The 20,288-nt window shown below is 43.5% G+C and overlaps 1 protein-coding gene across 1 annotated transcript in view; it reads left to right on the top strand.

Moving 5' to 3' along the window:
* The window catches only part of polrmt (polymerase (RNA) mitochondrial (DNA directed)), a gene marked incomplete at its 5' end in the record, with an annotated part of 53,938 nt that overhangs the window by 8,623 nt on the left and 25,027 nt on the right, over positions 1-20,288 (top strand). Inside the window, 10 exons of the mRNA XM_083647238.1 lie at positions 1,725-1,911; positions 5,716-5,865; positions 7,386-7,553; positions 8,289-8,459; positions 8,944-9,183; positions 10,952-11,737; positions 12,428-12,550; positions 16,192-16,314; positions 17,164-17,343; positions 18,946-19,032. Coding sequence (XP_083503364.1) covers positions 1,725-1,911; positions 5,716-5,865; positions 7,386-7,553; positions 8,289-8,459; positions 8,944-9,183; positions 10,952-11,737; positions 12,428-12,550; positions 16,192-16,314; positions 17,164-17,343; positions 18,946-19,032 — 2,215 coding nt within the window. The remainder of the gene's footprint in view (positions 1-1,724; positions 1,912-5,715; positions 5,866-7,385; positions 7,554-8,288; positions 8,460-8,943; positions 9,184-10,951; positions 11,738-12,427; positions 12,551-16,191; positions 16,315-17,163; positions 17,344-18,945; positions 19,033-20,288) is intronic.

The raw sequence follows: 20,288 nt of genomic DNA, 5'->3' as shown, positions 1-20,288 counted from the left end.
CTCTATTTCAGGAGTGCCCTGTTCACATTCACATTCACATTCACACACACACACACACACACACACACACACACACACACACACACACACACACACACACACACACACACACACACACACACACACACACACACACACACACACACACACACACACACACACACACACACACACACACACACACACACACACACACACACACACACACACACATTCATACCTGGAAGCTGACCAGTACAATCACAGTCTGATCTGCTGGCCACTGATTAGCTCCAGTGACGCAGTTGGGGTTAAGGGGCTTGCTCAAGAGCACCTCAGTGGTGGTAATGAGAGCCGCCCAGATTTATCCTACCGGCCCCGGGGATTGAACCGACGACCTTACCGTCACAAGCTCGCTTCTCTAACCTTTAGGCCACCACTGCCCCAATACAGTATATATTGTGTACTTAGCAAAATTCACAAATAATTCACAGCATTGCAACGATCACTTTGCCAATTAATTTAATGTATCTCTGGATCAGCCCAAATATGTTGAGTCACACTCACAGGCCATGTTAGACATTAGATATCAAATTGAATTATAAAATAATCATATTGTTATATCCCTCATTTGTATTCCAGTGCTTCATTGGCATTATCTGCATTCTGCAGTCCAGTCATGGAGACTTGTGTTCTCTCTCCAAGAGATTCTGTTTGAATAAACATTTCACTGATGTCACCAGTGCCCATCTGCCTGTGAGTCTGGACCAACCTCATACATTCTGTGTGTCTGGCAGAATGGCCCGTCAATGCAAATACTTAAATTGCTATTCTGCTGCTGTCGATCAGGCTAGGGATCCCATACGCAACGATCCCACAGAGAGCCGCCTCTGTTTTGAACCCCAATTAATCAGGGACTCAGTAAGTAATATGATTATATTATCTCCCCACATGGAGAGACAGGTCAGAAGGTTGTGAACTCTAAACTTCTGATCAGACTGTCTGAACAGAAGTCTGTTCCATCATGATAATAATAATATCCTGTTAAAATGAAAATCTTCTCCTCTTTAAACGCCAAGTCTGAACAACGGGTACCTAGTTGCCTTCCAAATAATTGACGAGGTATGATAATTACCTCTGCCAACAATCTTGGAAGGAGTTATGTTTTCCAGCGTCTGTCCGTTTGTGTGTTTGTTGTTCACAAAATACCTTAAAGGCATTTGGATGAAATTTGGCGGACAGATAGCTTGGCCCAAGGATCAGTTGATTAGATTTTGGTATCGATCCATATTTGGAATTTTTGACATTCAATTATTATTTTTTAACCTTGGCTGTTATGCTGTGTTCATGTGCTGGTGGGAAAGTCAATCTGGGACTTCCAAGTAGGGCTGGGCAATATATTGATATCCTGATATGAAACTAGATATCGTTTTAGATTTTGGATATCATAATACTGTATCGTGATATGGCATAAGTATTGTCTTTTCCTGTTTTTAAAGGCTCCATTGCAGTAAAGTGATGTAATTTTCTCCCTAGATGGGCATACAATCTCAATTATGGTTACTATGGCAGAATAAAATGGAGCTAAATATCAATTCCTTTTCAATCCAATGTACCCCCACGGTACTCACATACTCACGGTACATTGTCACATTTTTGTATCCTGATATAGATTTTCAATATAATATAATATCCCATTCCTAATTATTTGTGAATACTGCTTGACTGGTCCTCTGTGTGTTCAGGTGCCTGAGCCATATGGAGAAGGATGGCCTGTCTGTGGATGATCTATTCAGCCAGGGTAGGTTCTGGCAAGATGAGAGAGACATGGTGCTGAGGGCCATCCACGCCGTCCAGCCGGACTACCAGCCCAAGTCCAACAGCACCACGTCCCACTGCTCTTCACCTCTGGTCCAGGACTTCTACATACAGGTACCACAGGCTAGCTATAACCTGTATCAAAAACACAGGCCTGACACTGAAGTAGGCTGCAGTATGCATACGTCCACAAAAGTTAAAGGGATATGCCACTTTTTCGGGAGTTCAGCTCGTTTGCTTTGTCCCCCCCACATAACCAAGGTACACCATGCCTTTACCGTCACTGTCCAAGCAGTATGCAGTGAGCTACAGTCGTGAAGTTAGTAAGTATCGCCATAGAATGGAGGCCAATGGTACACCCGTTCAAAATAACCAAAAACACACATCAAATAGCGCCAAAATACATGTGCTTCGGGTACTCACCACGAGATGAAATATTAATCCAAGAGAAATTATCTTTTTTTAAGGTAAATACATAGCCGGAATCATGGCCGCCAGGCATGTGCGACATACAGCGCATGCACCGGAAGCGCTCTTTATAGGCAAACAAGGAAGTAACTCGGTGTGGGGATTTACTCCGAAAATGACGTTTCACGTAACTATGGATTCATATTTCATCTCGTGGTGAGTACCCGAAGCGCAACATGTATTTTGGCGCTATTTGATGTGTGTTTTTGGTTATTTTGAATGGGTGTACCATTGGCCTACATCATGGATGGCCTACATTCTACGGTGATACTTACTAACTTCACGACTGTAGCTCACTGTATACTGCTCGGACAGTGACGGTAAAGGCATGGTGTACCTTGGTTATGTCGGGCGGGGGGGATATGGCAAATGAGCTAAACTCCAGAAAAAGTGGCGTAAACCCTTTAATTCACCGGGCAGTAGAGTGAGAATAAAATAAAATAAAACGAATCCTGACGAAGACCCAATGGCGTGGGAATTTTGACCTGTTATTATTCTTCCCGGTGAGTGGATTGGTAAATGGCCTGCATTTGCTTTACAATCAGTAGATAGTCTACATTCACCCATTCATACACCGATGGTGGCAGGCTGCCACGCAGGGTGCCTACACGCCATCGGGAGCAAGGAGGGTTAAGTGTCTTGCCCAAGGACACAACGACAGCAGCTGGGAGGGAGCGGGGATCGAACCGCCAACCCTTGCGTCATTGGCCGACCCGCTCTACCTCCTGAGCTAAAGCCGCCGGATTCATGTCTTTTATTGTCAGGATCCTCGTTAGCTGACACTGACAGACTGCTCCACAGGAAAGACGAAATCAAATGTGTGCTACTTTAAAAGCATATGAATGGAGCGTCAAGCATCCTCCCCCATTACATGCTTTTCACGATGCATTTGCAATGTAAGAGCCTCGTTAACGAGCCTTATGGAAAGTAACTGATTGCGGCGCTTTATGGAAAAAGTGGTAATGTAACAGTATGTCTATAAATAGAGATCAATTAGTTCTTTTCAAGGCTGAGCCGTATGTATGTTGAGTGAGTCTAAAGCACCAGAGAGCTGAGGAAGCTGTCACATAACAGCCACACACAACACAACCTTAAGCTTGGCTTTGGCTGCTATCCGTGCCCGGTTCCTTGGAGGGCCGATGTACTGTCTGTCCCGTCTCCTCCCGTGTCTCTGAATTAATCAAGGTTTTCATGACTGTACCTCAAACTCCTGCCCTGACCACCTCTCTATGATGTGTTTGCAGATAATACCCAGATGTCCTGGCCAGGTCACACGCTCTTCAATAATGAATGACTGCATGTAAATCACATGCGGGCCCTTCAGCACTCGCTCCGAAACCATTTCACCGGCTATTTGTGTCTGTACAATGAAAAGTGCATAATATGCTGCTGCCTTCTATGAGTTGAGCAGCCAGCCAGTCCCTTAAGCTTAAGCTTTATTCTTTTAATTAGTCTTGGAGAAGTGCATTTCCATATCTATTGGATGTTAATTGGGGCCATGCGTTTGTCAGCACATGTTTTCCCATATGCCCTGCTTAGGTCTCTCCTACAGTAGCTTCTGGTGATTACTGTAGACCAGGGCTTTCCAAACTTGCGTGTATATCCCTCATTTGTGTGTGTATCCCTTTAAGACCGCGAAGCGCGTCAACGCGGTTCGCGGTCTTAAAGGGATACACACACAAATGCTGCATCAGGTATCAATGGGTTAAGGAGGTCGCAGCCCACTTTCAAATCTGACAATCTTCCGGGGGCCCACCCAACCCTTTAATCACACCTCTGATCGACACACGATTTGATTTGATTTGATTTGATTTGATTTGATTTATTAGGATCCCCATTCGCTTATGCAAAGCATAAGCTACTCTTCCTGGGGTCCACATAGAACATTACACGTTATACATTTACAAACAAGACAATCAGATAAGCAAAAATAATACAACACAAAAAAATAAAATAGAGAGTTGCGCTCTATATCCAAGAGAGTTCGGCTCTATACATGCAACAGTACAACAGTAAGCACAAGTGTTCAAAACAGTCTCATTACATCATTTCCCAGACATACACTGAATAGATGATAAAAAAAGAAGACATGAGACTAAGATGATTTTTATTTTTTATTTTTATTTTTATTTCATGAACAGAGCATGTGAATTTGGACATAAGGGCAATTAATAATCCATCCACATACAAAAACATTTCGGCAAAATACCCAAAGGCACATTGCCAACATTTTCTCCCCCCTTACTCATCAATTTGTATGCATAACACATTTGTTGAGACAAAATGTGATGATGATCAACAACAACAACAGAATAAATCAATCCACAAGCTATTAGGCTTCCAGTGGTTGAGTCAGTCTGCGTTCTCATGAGGAGGTCACAGTATGCATCATGGAGCATGATGCTATTATACATGATATTATAGAAATAGTGGGATGGGATGAATTGCAACCAGGTAACAATGTTCACACTCGGTCGTAGATAGATTCCTCAAAAAATAGCAACACATTGATCTTCTTTTCTATTGGATTCCTCACGATGAGGCCGTTTTTTTCTGAGATAACTTTATCATTTCGACTTCTTTTATCATGACTATTGTTTTCTGTATTGTGAGTTGAGTATTTTCCCCCAAAAGAGAGGCATACGTATGGAATGGCTTCTGGCTTTTTCACACTCTGTGATTGACTTCAGTACCTTTCTGATCAATACTAGTAGCTTTGCTGGACCGTTCTGCTTGCCGAGGTTAATTCTCCCCTCCTTACAATAGGTTGCTACATCTACTCCTGTTCAGGTGCACTGTACTCTAATTGGGCTCTGTTGGTCCCAGGGATTTAAGCAGCAACTCCACACCTCCCTTGCCAAGCAAGCTGACCACCCTAATGTAATCTTCACTTGAATCTTGAAAATAAATGCCTGTTCATCAAGGTACCAGCAGGCCGATAATGCAATTTCATAAAGCATCCTCTATGTAGTGTAGGCTAATTAGTTGTCTCTCTCCTTCTCTGTGCCCTCAGTCTGTGTTTTCGTGGCTGGTGGTTGGTATGACATCATTAGCATTATAAGGTCTATGACATAATGGCTGCCATGCACAGTTGTTCATGTTGTGTGACAAATAAAGACGGGGTTTGGTCCCTCCAGTATAATCAGTGATTTCACTGATGATGTCACTGTCCACGACAGCACCAAGGACCTCAGCTACCACTGTGCCCTCCTCCTGTTAGGAAGACCCAGCCAGCAGAAACTGTCCACAATCGGTTCACAGTGACCGTTTAACAATGACCCTATATACAAATAAACAACACATCCCAGGAACCAGATATGTTCTCTTTGCAGCAGAGGCTTGCCCGTTGCTCACTGGCCTAAGAAGTCAGTCATTATTTCTGGCTTTCTCTTAATCTCTCTCTCTCTGTTCTGCTCTCTCTCCCCCCCTCACTCCCCCTCCCTCCTTCAGAGGACAGACCATCACTACCCCAAACTGGACTTCTGTCAAGAGGAGCTCCAGGAGTGCTTCAAACACCAGCTCCGCATGGAACAAGCCTGCACCATCACCATAGACTCTGTGGAGGCTGCCAAGCCTGTCACTGAAAACATGGCCAAGATGGTAAACAAACCCACCTGCCACCAGCACTCCTCATCTCACTCTTCCCGATTCAATACAGACAGCTACAACTGCACAGCTACAATTATTATACTATACCGAAACAAATAGGTGTTGGGAATATAGTGTGTTGTGAGATCATTCAGTTGTAAATCATTGTTGGTTTAGGGTTCATTCCTGAGATCTACACCAGACACCCTTTCACGAATTATGATGGATTCATTTAGCATGCGTTTTATATCATACCACAGAAATAACACTGAATGCATCCCCACATAGACATGAAGATATCAGAGATGCGATACTGTGACAAAGGAGACTATGGCCAAGATGATTGGCAGCCAGCCTCTATTTCAAGTTGTTGTACAGTATGTTGTTGCTGCGACTCTTGTTTTTTGGGGGGGTAATTATTATACTAATGTCTCAAAATGAATGTGGTAATGTGTAATCATTGATATTGAAAATGCTACATGTAGCGCTTTTAATATCAAAGTGAATCCATTATCTCCAGTGAGAAAAGTTTCTCTATTTCCCCCATTTTAAACTTTGGAGCCTTATGCGTCACACCCAAGCGGGGTAGGGAGGCAGGAACACCATATTCCTGTGGTGTTAATTAATGCCAACTCTGGTATTTAAAGACCAGCCTGGCTCCTCTGCCTCTGCAGTTTAGGCTGTGCGGGTGGGGGAAGGGAGCAGGCTGAGGGTCTCTGGTGGTCAGGAAGCATTTACAGACAAGACAGGGCAGAAGGATAATGTATTGTAAAGGAGGCCTCTGGAGAAAACACTGACTCACCTCTCCATTTCTCCATCCACAAGACAGACTGGGGCTCTCCTTCAGACAGACTGGGAGGGGAGGTTTTAGAGTTAGGTAGGAGAAACACTTCAAGCACTGGTGCACGCTCACTCACGCACGAACGAACACACACACACACACACACACACACACACACACACACACACACACACACACACACACACACACACACACACACACACACACACACACACACACACACACACACACACACACACACACACACACACACACACACACACACACACACACACACACACACACACACACACACACACACACACACATAGACATGCATAGACACACTTACCTACCGACCTAGCTACCGAGGCGAGACTGTGTGAGAGAAGAGGAAAGGCTTTCCCCTCCCCTGTCGGTCTTAGATGCATAAGTCTGTGGCCCCGATCTGCTCCTCTCAGACAGATACTCCGCTCCTTTCATTTTCATGTGGAGGAATCTGGGCCAAACAAGCATAACGGTGAAGCTGAATGCACAGTCGTGTTCGCCTGATTTGTGTCCAGATCAAGGATAGCCCCAGCTACTGTCTCTCAATTTATAATGGCTTACGGTTTGGGATCAAATTTGCTAAACAGGAATTGCTCACAGTGAATATTGTTAATTTCCCTCCCACACATGCTATATGGATTTAATACCGGCAGTCACTGTTACTGTATGAGAAGGATGACTGACAGTTGTGTTGCCCTGTCAGAGGGAGCTGCTGACGGAGCAGCGGTCTCAGTGGCGGAAGACCCTCCTCCAGGCCCTGAGGGAGAGCAAGATGATCCTGGCTAACACCAACACCAGGGGCAACAGGCAAAACCTCTACCCCTATCTCTGTCTGCTGGAGGACAGTGAATATGTTGACATTATGATACAGGTAACACAACCCACCCAACCTGGCCTACATCACAGTGAGATGACTGAAGTCAAGCGTTTGACAAGAACCTGTCAACATTTCAGAAGCTTCATTCTACTAGAAAACATTCAAATATACAGTAGAGGTGTTGTGCAGTCACGCTTGTCTCTCCTTTGTTTTCTGTCCATCATCATTGTGTGTAATATGACCCAAACTAATCTTGGTAACCACGATACAGCCAAAGTGAACTATCAGACAAGGACAACAGCTGAGAAACCATCAAACTTTATTTTTGATAGCAAAGAAGAGCATGCCTTAATAAGGAATACACAGGATATGATGTTAGTTTTGAAAGTGCCACTTTCAGTTTGTTTTTTCCTGTGAGGAAAACGTGCTGGACTGATTGATATTGCAATAAAATTGAATCAATTGTGACAACAATATGGAAGCGTATTGCATGCATAATTCAAATGGAAATGTAAAATGCCCGTGTAATCTTACATTTGAATTTAAATGTGCCACTTGTATAGGCAGTTTTTGGCTCAAAACGAAAATGGAAATTCAATAATTTCATTTGTACTTGACATTTCCTTTACGAGTATTGACATTTCATTTAAACAGAGATTTTACAGACATATTACATTTCCATTTGAATTTGCATGTGATACGCTTCCATATGAGCATGCTTCTCCTTGTATTTCTGCTCAAATGTCCATGAATGTTGAGCTGTTGAAGTGTGTCTTGGCCCTTGTCCAGAGTGTGTCCAGCCTGCCACCCAGCGGAGAATCACTCAAGATCCTGGCCAGAGACCTGGGCGGCAGGGTCTACACCAAGTACTTTGTGCATCAGAAGGACCAGACTCAAATGGTGGAAAAGCTGGGCAACATTTACAACACTTACACAGACCTACTGGCCAAAGATACCAAGGTAGAGAACTAGGCCTTATTTGTTCACTCAACCAGGTAAACGCATCAAGATTTGTCTTCTTCTATGTGTCGTGTACCTCTTCATTGTATTACATTTTTCAAAGGGGAATTTATTCTTTGTCAGTTTACTTGAGAAAAGTATGCTTATATTTATTTTGCAATCAATCTGCTTTCAGTGATTTTGTATTACATCCAATTTATATCTGACCAACTTTCACATTGAAATGTATTGATTGATTGATTGATTGATTGATTGATTGATTGATTGATTGATTGATTGATTATTATTAAAGTGTAAAACGGCACTTGGCAATTCACAATAACATGACCACCACGCCTGTCATCTTATTTATTGGTTATTGATTTACAATTTCCCTGCTTTTTTCAACCAAGATATTATTACACACCCCATGACCTTGAGTCCTATGGGGAGAATCTCTTGGTCACTAAATGAAAATAAACCACTTCCTTCCCCCTGCCACTAGGTGTATGATGTCCTTCCCAGAGAGCACTGGTGCAAGCTGGAGACAGAGCAGAGTTCAGGACCAACGCTGGAGGGGGACGAGACCCACTGGCCGTATATAGTAACCGTGGAGGTGGGCACCTACATGGTGGACCTGATGATCAAGACCCTCAAAATTAACAGCGACATCCTGAACCCGGCCAATGACAGAAAGCTCATCCCCATTCTCTACCACATGTACACCTTCCGCAGCATCCGGCAGGTACAGCACATGTGCAAATGCAATAATTACAACAATAATGTGATAGTCTCGATTAGCCCTTTACGCATGGAGTGCAGAGCACAGGGTGAGCTACAGAACGGCCCTGGAATTGGTCCCCCCCCCAGTGTATTTTGTCATTTTTAAGATATTTCATATTTTTCTGAGTCATGTCCTGGGCCTGTCAATGTTGATTAGACACACTATTTGCCAAACATTTTTTTGACAAATAACTTAATTTTGTGCTCAAGTTCAATAAGTTAACGACAGAGGGTGGGGCAGCAGGGGGGGAATTGGCCAAGTACAATTGAGGGATCTGATCCGGATCTGAGAGAATTTGATAACCTGACAACAAGTTTCCTGAGCGTTAACCCACACCAAAAAATATCCTTTCAACAGAGATTTAAATGTAACTATTCAAAATTCCTCCCAATTTCTTTGAGTTCGGTAGTTAAACTTGAAGGAATTGTAGAGTTGACATCACAGAGCCAGTAAGAACTGCAGTAGGAGGACAAAAACAAAGAAGATGCCTTGTAACAGACGACCTTCACTTTGGACAGGACTGTCCGTCATTCTAAAGCACGTCGTTGCTGCCTTGTCCAGCCTTTCACCTTGTACTCCTCAGTATGAATTATAAAACCATTTTTCGCCCCATATGTGAATTGGCAGAGGGAGCAGTTGAGTAAGATCAATGGGTTCCAGGCTAATCCCTTTTTAGTGTCCCCTTAATTGGCTGGCTGATGTACCGCCCTGGGACCGTGGCAGGGGATTCAGGAGACTGTTCAGTATAGAGAGAGAGTGTGTGTCCAGCAGGGCGTGAAGTGAACTCCATGCACTTTGACAGAGGGGCACGCATGTTTTCTTCTCTCCTCTCGCTACCCTCCTGTGTTTCCTTTTCTCTCATGCTTTCTTTCTACCTCTGCCTCCTTCGCTGTGTGGGGATGGAGGAGGTCAGCCCATCAGACGTGTAACCCAGAGCAATCTAGCAAGAGAGTGGCGTCAGAGGAGGTCCAAAATGCGTGACTCGGTAGCCAATGAATAGCCAGGAAGGGGGCTCGCGCTATGTTTGAATGCTAAAATAACGCGGATAATATTTGATTCTTTAAACGTTGGACCCTTTCAAAGTACAAACTGTCCATTTTGCTGCAACTCGACAGCGCTGCTTAATCCAGAGCCTTAATTCCGTGAACTCCTGAGAGTAAAAAACTGGTCCATCGGAGTGAACGGAGATGTCGTGACTCTTCTATATACACGGCTCTGGTGTAACCTAATGATTTAGCTGTGCAGCATGGCGGTCTGACTCAAGCAAGCAACACTGACGTGTTTGATTTTTCTGAGAATTTGATGGATTGGAGTAGAACCTGATGATTTCACTCTCAAATCAAATATGTATGTTAGTTGACATGTGTATTTTTTTTTAAGCTGATAGCATGTTATTGCGGTGATTAGGAGTAGTAAATAAGAGTGCAATTATAGGTAGGAATGGTTTCTAGAATTTGTTTTTCCCGTTGACGTTGAAAAGTTTTACAGAAGAGATGTCCAAATTTGTAGCTTGTTTATTTACATCTTCATAGTTACATTGAAATCAGTTAAAGAGTAAATCGGCCACGATCTACACACCAGAAGTTGTGATTAACCTCGACCTTGGTTGTTAAATCAGCTAAGCACGCCTCATTCATTTAGGTGTACTTGAAACATTCATCTCTATTTAAAGAGAGATATTTCCTGTCCCTGATCTCTGATGATGTTGTGCTTTTTTTTTGCCCACCAGGTCGGCTTCATCAAGCCCCACCCCATCCTGACTCAGATGCAGCAGGAAGCCATGGAGACCACGTTGACCTTTGACTCCTACGTGATTCCGATGCTGTGCCCCCCCGTGCCCTGGATGTCTACCAAGTTCGGGGCCTACTTGCTGACACCTGCCAAGGTGATGCGTACAGTGGACGGGGCCACCCAACACGAACTGTTGCTGGAGAAATGCCAGAAGCTCAATGCTGTCCTGGACTCCCTCAACCAGCTGGGCACCTGTGCCTGGAGGATCAACAATCGCCTCTTGGACATTATTGTCTCCATCTTCAACGACCGAGGCAGTGAGAAGCTAGACATCCCTCCCCCTCTGTCAGAGGCCCCCAAAATCCCCCACTTCAACCCCCAGGATCCTTCCTATAACGCCACCGAGAAGGCCCTCATGAAAAGGGAGGTGATCAATGCCAAAAAGAAATGCAACGAGATGCACAGTTTGCGTATGGACGCTCTCTATAAACTCTCCATCGCCAACCACATTAGAGACAAGGTCTTCTGGTTCCCTCATAACATGGACTTCCGGGGACGCACCTACCCCTGCCCTCCCTACTTTAACCACCTGGGGAGTGATGTGACACGGTCCATCCTTCTGTTTGCGGAGGGGAAGCCGCTGGGTCCTAAAGGACTGGACTGGCTAAAGATCCACTTGATCAACCTGACAGGGCTGAAGAAGAGGAGCTCACTGCAGGGCAGGCTGGAGTATGCCAACTCCATCATGGAAGACATACTGGACTCTGCTGACAACCCACTCAATGTCAGTCTGTCTTTGTTGGTCTTTGCTATTAATGCTCTTTGCTTTTAATATATACAATTATAATACACAATATTTATTAATAATATAGTCCATAACTTCATAGTTACACATACTGTAGCTAGCACATCTAGATACTTGTGGGCTACTACTAGGCAAAAATATTAAAAGTATTCTAGGGTCTCAGAAACCCAAGTGAAACATACACTGCCAGTCAAAAGTTTGGACCAAAAAAGTGTTTAACAAATCAACGCTTTCTTATATTTTAGACTCTTTATACACGCTTTGCCTTGATAAAATGGCAAAGTCTTTGGAAAGAAATTCATGCATAGGTATCAACCTCATTATTAAATATTTGTCTAAAAAACAAATTCCAATCGTTTAAGTGTAAGCCTTGAGATCAGAATTATGAATGAAACATTCAATCAGGTGTGTCCAAATTTTTCACTGGTAGTGTACATGTACTGTAAGCACTTATTTATTAAAGACATACAAAGACAGTTCATTTATTTATTTTCATTTAAAAAATTCTTAACCACTGTCTCTCACAGGGAGTTAATGGTAGGTGTAATCAGAGTTCCAAAATCTAATGGGGAAGTGCATTTGTCAAAACACAGGATCAAAATGCTCTTGCACATGTGTTTGTGTGTATGCAAGATAAGTGTGTCACGCGGTTCTCTTTGTGTTTGTCAGGGTGAGAAGTGGTGGATGAATGCAGATGAGCCCTGGCAGGTTCTGTCCTGCTGTATGGAGATAGCCAGCGCTGTGAGATCTCCTGACCCAACGCACTTCATCTCTCATGTCCCTGTCCACCAGGTACCATACCACTCACTGTGCAGAATTCATCTCTCACGTCCCTGTCCACCAGGTACCATACAACTCACTGTGCACACGCACTTCATCTCTCACGTCCCTGTCCACCAGGTACCATACAACTCACTGTGCACTGTGTGCAGAATTGTTCCTGAGCTGGCAGGGTACAATAGTGGTGAGAGAGACCTTGCTTTACTAAAAGGTCACATGGTTGATCCCTGGATGGTTGTGCCCCCCCCCCCCCCCCCCCCAAGAAAAAAAAGGAAGTCTAATCACTCAGTGTAAGTTTCTGTAGGCAAAGTACCCAAAATGTAAATGTAAATTCACTGTAGAGACACTGCATGAAATAGGCCACGCCCATCACGGGGGAAAAGCTCCGTTCATTTCCACACACCAGCGTCATTTTCCTTGAATTAAACATGGCTAAAAGCTGTTGTGTGGTGGGCTGCGCAGACAACAAATGTAAAAAATCGGCAGTTAAAGTTTTTTTGTACTCCTGAGCAAAACAAGGAAGCCATTGAGAATTGGCGAGAAGAAAAATGTGGATCTAGCTGTCAAGGAAGTATATACAATCTTTTTGTGCAACACGCAACCATGCACATCATCCCCATAGGAGAACGCCAGGATTGGAGGGGGGGTTTCTGTTTTCCCCCGTTTTGGGCGTGGTTTCTGAATGATGACGCGCTCCGCAGTGTCTCTATGCTTGACTAATGCTGATTAGAGCAGAGGTTTTCCTTTTCATAGAGAGAACACTGCTTGTCTGTCACATACTGATTTATGTAGTTACAGTTACGTTGTACCTGTAATTTTTCCATGAAACCTAACCTCTGTATATTGAGTCTGTCTGCATATCGACTGTAATATTTGACGCTTTAACACTGTAGGCTGTCATACCTCTAGTTTATAGCCTCCTAAAAATAAGCTGTGGCATTCAGCCATGCTTTATAGTGTTCTTTTAGAGGACAGATCAAAGCTAACAAGCCAAGACCTCCACGGCCATCTGGGGCCGTTTTATGTGATCTGCCATAAACCTGTAGCCTGATCTTAAACATCAGGTCACAGTATGATGAATAAACCTGTAGCCCTGATCTTAAACATCAGGTCACAGTATGAGGAATAAACCTGTAGCCCTGATCTTAAACATCAGGTCACAGTATGAGGAATAAACCTGTAGCCTGATCTTAAACATCAGGTCACAGTACGAGGAATAAACCTGTAGCCTGATCTTAAACATCAGGTCACAGTATGAGGAATAAACCTGTAGCCTGATCTTAAACATCAGGTCACAGTATGAGGAATAAACCTGTAGCCTGATCTTAAACATCAGGTCACAGTACGAGGAATAAACCTGTAGCCCTGATCTTAAACATCAGGTCACAGTATGAGGAATAAACCTGTAGCCCTGATCTTAAACATCAGGTCACAGTACGAGGAATAAACCTGTAGCCCTGATCTTAAACATCAGGTCACAGTATGAGGAATAAACCTGTAGCCTGATCTTAAACATCAGGTCACAGTATGAGGAATAAACCTGTAGCCCTGATCTTAAACATCAGGTCACAGTATGAGGAATAAACCTGTAGCCTGATCTTAAACATCAGGTCACAGTATGAGGAATAAACCTGTAGCCCTGATCTTAAACATCAGGTCACAGTACGAGGAATAAACCTGTAGCCCTGATCTTAAACATCAGGTCACAGTATGAGGAATAAACCTGTAGCCTGATCTTAAACATCAGGTCACAGTATGAGGAATAAACCTGTAGCCTGATCTTAAACATTAGGTCACAGTATGAGGAATAAACATGTAGCCCTGATCTTAAACATCAGGTCACAGTATGAGGAATAAACCTGTAGCCTGATCTTAAACATCAGGTCACAGTATGAGGAATAAACCTGTAGCCTGATCTTAAACATCAGGTCACAGTATGAGGAATAAACCTGTAGCCTGATCTTAAACATTAGGTCACAGTATGAGGAATAAACATGTAGCCCTGATCTTAAACATCAGGTCACAGTACGAGGAATAAACCTGTAGCCTGATCTTAAACATCAGGTCACAGTATGATGAATAAACCTGTAGCCCTGATCTTAAACATCAGGTCACAGTACGAGGAATAAACCTGTAGCCTGATCTTAAACATCAGGTCACAGTACGAGGAATAAACCTGTAGCTCTGATCTTAAACATCAGGTCACAGTACGAGGAATAAACCTGTAGCCTGATCTTAAACATCAGGTCACAGTACGAGGAATAAACCTGTAGCCCTGATCTTAAACATTAGGTCACAGTACGAGGAATAAACCTGTAGCCCTGATATTAAACATCAGGTCACAGTACGAGGAATAAACCTGTAGCCCTGATCTTAAACATCAGGTCACAGTACGAGGAATAAACCTGTAGCCTGATCTTAAACATCAGGTCACAGTACGAGGAATAAACCTGTAGCCTGATCTTAAACATTAGGTCACAGTACGAGGAATAAACCTGTAGGCTTGTCTTTTCTCACACAAACCAAAGCATTTTAATATGTTCAAATACAGGTTGGCTTCGTCATGTTTTAGACAGGCTTCTACAATAATAATAATCTTTATTTATAGAGCACTTTTCGTACAAAAGTTGCAGTTCAAAGTGCTTTACAAGAGATAAAAACAAGAATAGGAATGATTGATTTGAAAAAGAGTGGAATATACAAATAAAATCAATACTCACAGAAAATAGTACATATCAAAAGCAAAAGCATCAGGTTGATAGAGGACAGAGCAAATAGAAACTTGTAAATGTGAAATAAAAAGGATAAAAAAAATGTTTTTTAAGTGTTGCGCGGGGGGGGGGATAGTGGATACATAGTGTGTGTATACGGCCCACTAACGACTGTATGCGGGCTCAAATTGGTACTCCAGTGAATTGCAGGTGTGTCGCTAGTATAATTTTTCAAAGAGTCAAGCAGCCTCGTCTTCCCCTCAGGCCCTCATTAATAGCCTTGTTATATTCTAGCTTTTATTTGTCAACTCAGCAAGCGTAACTTATTTATGCTCCTTTTCTTTCCTCTCTGCCACGCCTCGTCACAGTCCACATGTTGCTTTGAGCAATAAGGGAGGAATTGAAGATGCTCCTTAATGGTTTGTTACTCTGGCGTTGAAGTGCAAACTCAAATGAAGTGACACCTGAGAGGCTGTGGGACATATATGGTATGAACGTGATGAGAGGCTGTGATGTGATGAGAGGCTGTGGGACATGGTGATATTATGTTTTGAACGTGGTGGGCTAATGGCCTCCACCAAATCTCTAATATCAGGTTTCCAGTCGATGCTCCTGCGATTGATCTTGATCATCATCTATGTGTTCTTCATTGTTTCTCTTCTGCCCGCTGACCTTTCTCCTCTTTCTTGTCCTTCCCTTCTCGTTTTATCCTCTCTTCCTCCTCTTTACTTTCTCACATCTCCCCCTTTGTTCTTCCCCATGGCTTCCAAATTCATTTAATCACCTACTCTCTCTCTCTCTCTCTCTCTCTCTCTCTCTCTCGTTCACCCTTAACCTCTCTCCTGCACTGCCCTCTCTCATGCTCTCTCTCTCTCTCTCCTCCCCTCTTCCACCCCTTTTCTTTCATCCCCTCCCCTCCTCCTCACTCCATCTCTCCTCCAGGATGGCTCCTGTAATGGTCTCCAGCACTATGCAGCCCTAGGCAGAGATGTGATCGGTGCCACGTCAGTCAACCTCATGCCCTGTGACGTGCCCCAGGATGTGTACAGTGGAGTAGCTCAACAGGTCAGCAGCACCAGTGTGCAGTTGCCGCGGTTCGCATCTCGCTCTCCTTTGAACTGCGCAGACTTGCAACTGCAACCGAATTGCGGTTGATTTAGATGCAATTGCCCATAGTGAGTGACAGACCAAGCATTGAGAATACATCTTACGTTTTTCAGTGTACGTCTTGCATTTAAGATTGTTTGCAGTGAGAATATTTTTACCTCCCTTGTCCCGCTGGCACAGACACAGCCCAATCGAAGGACCTGGCTTGCTGTGAGGCTGCTTATTTTAGGGAGAAACAATTTGATGTCAATCGTGAACACACTGTATTGATTTTTCCCCGTACCGTCTGGAGGGGAGTGTGCCCCATGCCAAAGCTTCCATGGCCAGTGACTGTAGCTGCAAAGTGTATTGTGGAGTTGTCAATGAGCTGGGGAAGCCACTGAAAGTAGAGTGCAGTCTGCTACCAGTCCCTATCTCATTGTCCTATTGTTACCTCTGGGCATTGCAGTTACAGTATTGTTAGATTATATTAGCAATATATTAGATTAGATTATATCAGGATTGTGAAATACTGTAAAGAGCTACCTCTCCAGATAAATTAAATCTGGTTGTTCACTCTTAGGGATAAGCGATACAAAAGGTAACAGCCACTCGGTCTGCTGTGGTGAAGTATGGATTGTACAGTGTAAAGACATTATTGGAGATTGTGTTAAAGCATTTCTGCCCAGATTACATCTGAATGTACATCACAATGTCCCCCAAAAGAGTCGATTTGGACACGCTCTTCAACGTGTGTGTGTGTGTGTGTGTGTGTGTGTGTGTGTGTGTGTGCGTGTGCGTGTGCGTGCGTGTGCGTGCACGAGTCAGGTGGAGGACTTCAGAGTGCGGGATGCAGCAGATGGTCTGAAGATTGCTCAGATCCTGGAGGGCTTCATCAGCAGGAAGGTGGTCAAGCAGACTGTGATGACGGTGGTGTACGGAGTCACACGCTACGGGGGCCGCCTCCAGATAGAGAAAAGACTGAAGGAGATTGATGAGTTCCCCAAGGTAGGGGGGGTGGGGGGTGTGTGGAGAGGAGTGGGGGTGGGAGGGGGGAGGTGGTAGAGAAGGGCTCTCCCTTCTCCTGTACACCGTTTTATTTTTAGCGTGCTATCAGCATGGTATGACAGGGTGACCTTTAGCGGGGTCTCCTCTATACGGGTCTCTCCCTGCAATTTCCTCTCCTCCTCTACTTCTTCTCTCAGCAGGCAGGCATATATCTATTTTTAGTGTTACACACAGACACAGCCTATTAATCCCAGATGCATTTAGGGTGAAATATGCGGTCTTCCCTGCTGAGGTCTATCCTCACACCATACTATCTTTGTGCATGGAGGCATTCATCACACAGGTGACACGCATGTATTTACAGATATGGCATTTTGTTATGTGGGAACTGAGTGAACGAGTACAAGACTGTCTGCGAGTTGAGCTGCCTGGAGGAAGACTAGAGCAGAGGCTGGGTATTGGCAAGGATCTCACGATACGATACGTATCACGATACTTGGGTCACGATACGATTGTATCACGATATATTGCGATGCGATACATATTGCGATATATTGCGATATTCTACTGAATTTACTAAAAATTAAATAATAGAGCTAAATATACAACACACTGTGTACCACCCAGGTAGTGTAATAATATGTACATCACTTTATACTGATAAGTTAGTGGACAAATTTAGTCAAAACTACTGAGTGTTACTGAACGCATCGATATGGGAAATATCGATACAGTATCGATTAGGGGTGGGAATCACCAGATGCAGAGGCCTGGCATGGCATGGCCTGCAAAAAATAAATAAAAATAATAATAATAATAATATCGCGATACTTGGCGTCCAATTATCGATACAGTATCGGGAAATACAATATCGCGATATATTGCCGTATCGAGTATATTGCCCAGCCCTAGAGGCTGTTCAAGTTTGCATTGTCATTGCAGTAAGATATTGAATGGTTGTGGCAGGGAGGCCAGGAAAGATTAATAGACATATATGGTATGATTATCTACTGCCACTATAGATCTATTTTTATTAGTTTTAAACTACTATTCCATTTGGCTGGAGATAAATGGTCTTTGATGGGCAAAGCCAATCTGTTGAATGAGATCATGGAATGGAAGAATGGAAGCATTTCATCTTCTTACAGTTCAGTGGTGTTTCATCTCTGTCAAATAGCCATATAGTATAGCTATAGTTAATTACATTGTCTGTACAGATGGGATTGCCATGATACTGCTGTCAGTGTCTAGCATCTAACAGCCGGAGGATTGTGCTAAATGACTTCTGCTTAATGTCCCTAATTGTTTAAACAGGGGATTTTTGGGGAGAAGTGTAATTGTGACTGATTACAGAGTAGGATGGGGGGGGGGGGGGGGGCAGCTCATAGATAAAAGTCTACCAAGGAGATCATATCACTGTAATGATGTACCACGTTTCACTCAGCGCTGCAACATTCCATTATCTGTTCGATCCCCAATGATTACTCCAATGGAAAAGCCTTTATTCATTTTTAGACCCATTTTCTATTGAGAAACGCTGTGTAGCTGGCCATTTTGCGGTGTGTGTGTGTGTGTACGCATAATCATGTGTTGTATTTTCAGGAATATATATGGGATGCGTCTCATTACCTGGTGCGTCAGGTGTTCAGTAGCTTGAAGGAGATGTTTACAGGCACCAGGCAGATCCAGGTGGGTCCGCTACACCTCCACACAATAACACACTCTTGCCTGAGACATTTATCACGAGTACAAACTCACACCTCTCTGTTACTATTAAACTGCTGCGATAACACGGATGACGTGCAGTGCAACTGCTATGAAGCACCCCTCCTTGTAATCTACAGTAGTACACAGTAGCTCTACAGTAGTAGGCTATATTCTTGTTTTCCACTTTTCAAGTATCCCTGCGTACACTATTTCCACTCAGGTTGTGAATGTGCTTTAAGTCACATTCAACAACACCTGAACATAGCACAACCATACATTCACATAGCATAATGTAGGGCTATAGGATTTCCGCAAAACGGGGAAAAAAATGCATACAAACGTTTTTGGAAACGCAAGGAATCAACCTATATACAGTTGGTAGCATTTCTAGGTAGGAAGTTGTTGTTGTGAAGGCAGGATACATTATTTGCAACGTTTCTAGGTACCTATTTTTGGCAAATTTCCGAGGAAGCATGCAATGGTTCCTTTAGGTGGGGTAGGATATCCCATAATGCTTTGCAACCCTATTAACCCAACGAAGAACGAAACTAGCCACAAACTTCTGTTTAATAGCGCCGCCCAAAAGCCTCTCGCTAGAGAATATACTGTAAGTGACACAATGTTCGCTAAAATAACAAACATCTATCATGTTCTTTTTATTTTCATTTTTAAATCGTCAATAACGTCAAACATTACTTCATTTTAGGGCGGTTGGTTTGGGTGTCAGGATCCTAACTGACTGGAATTGGGACACTGCAACATTAGCTAGTGGCCTGGGAACCTGGCTCATGTTTTGCTCTGGCAGATCACATTTGCGTCTGGCGATGTCAGGCTATTAGCTAGGCAAGTTGAGCTAAAGCTTGAAATAATACTTTGACGCTACCTTGACGAAGTCTGAAACCAACATTATTTCTCTGTCACCTACATTCAAATGAGATACCTAATGAAGCAGGTACCTATTTAGGTAGCCAGGTGATAGACAGGTTCCTTGCGTTTACAGAGCGCATTGTTTGCACATTCAAGATCAGGTATCCAGAACCCTCCACTGACCCAATACTGAATTTAGGATGAGATAGTTTTTTTTTCGCTCTTCTACTCCCTTTATTAACAACTAATTTGCTTCACTATTACCCAGGCAGCAGTGCCCATTCATCACATAGACTCCATTTATAGATCCAATTCATTTGGAGCATGCACCTGCTAGGGGATGCTACATTATCTCCACAGGAGGGGAACGG

This window comes from Poromitra crassiceps (genome assembly GCF_964638095.1).
Source record: "Poromitra crassiceps genome assembly, chromosome: 12".
Classification (NCBI taxonomy): Eukaryota; Metazoa; Chordata; class Actinopteri; order Beryciformes; family Melamphaidae; genus Poromitra; species Poromitra crassiceps.
The sequence above is the reverse complement of the archived record's forward strand: the minus strand, read 5'-3'. Positions and strand labels throughout refer to the sequence as shown.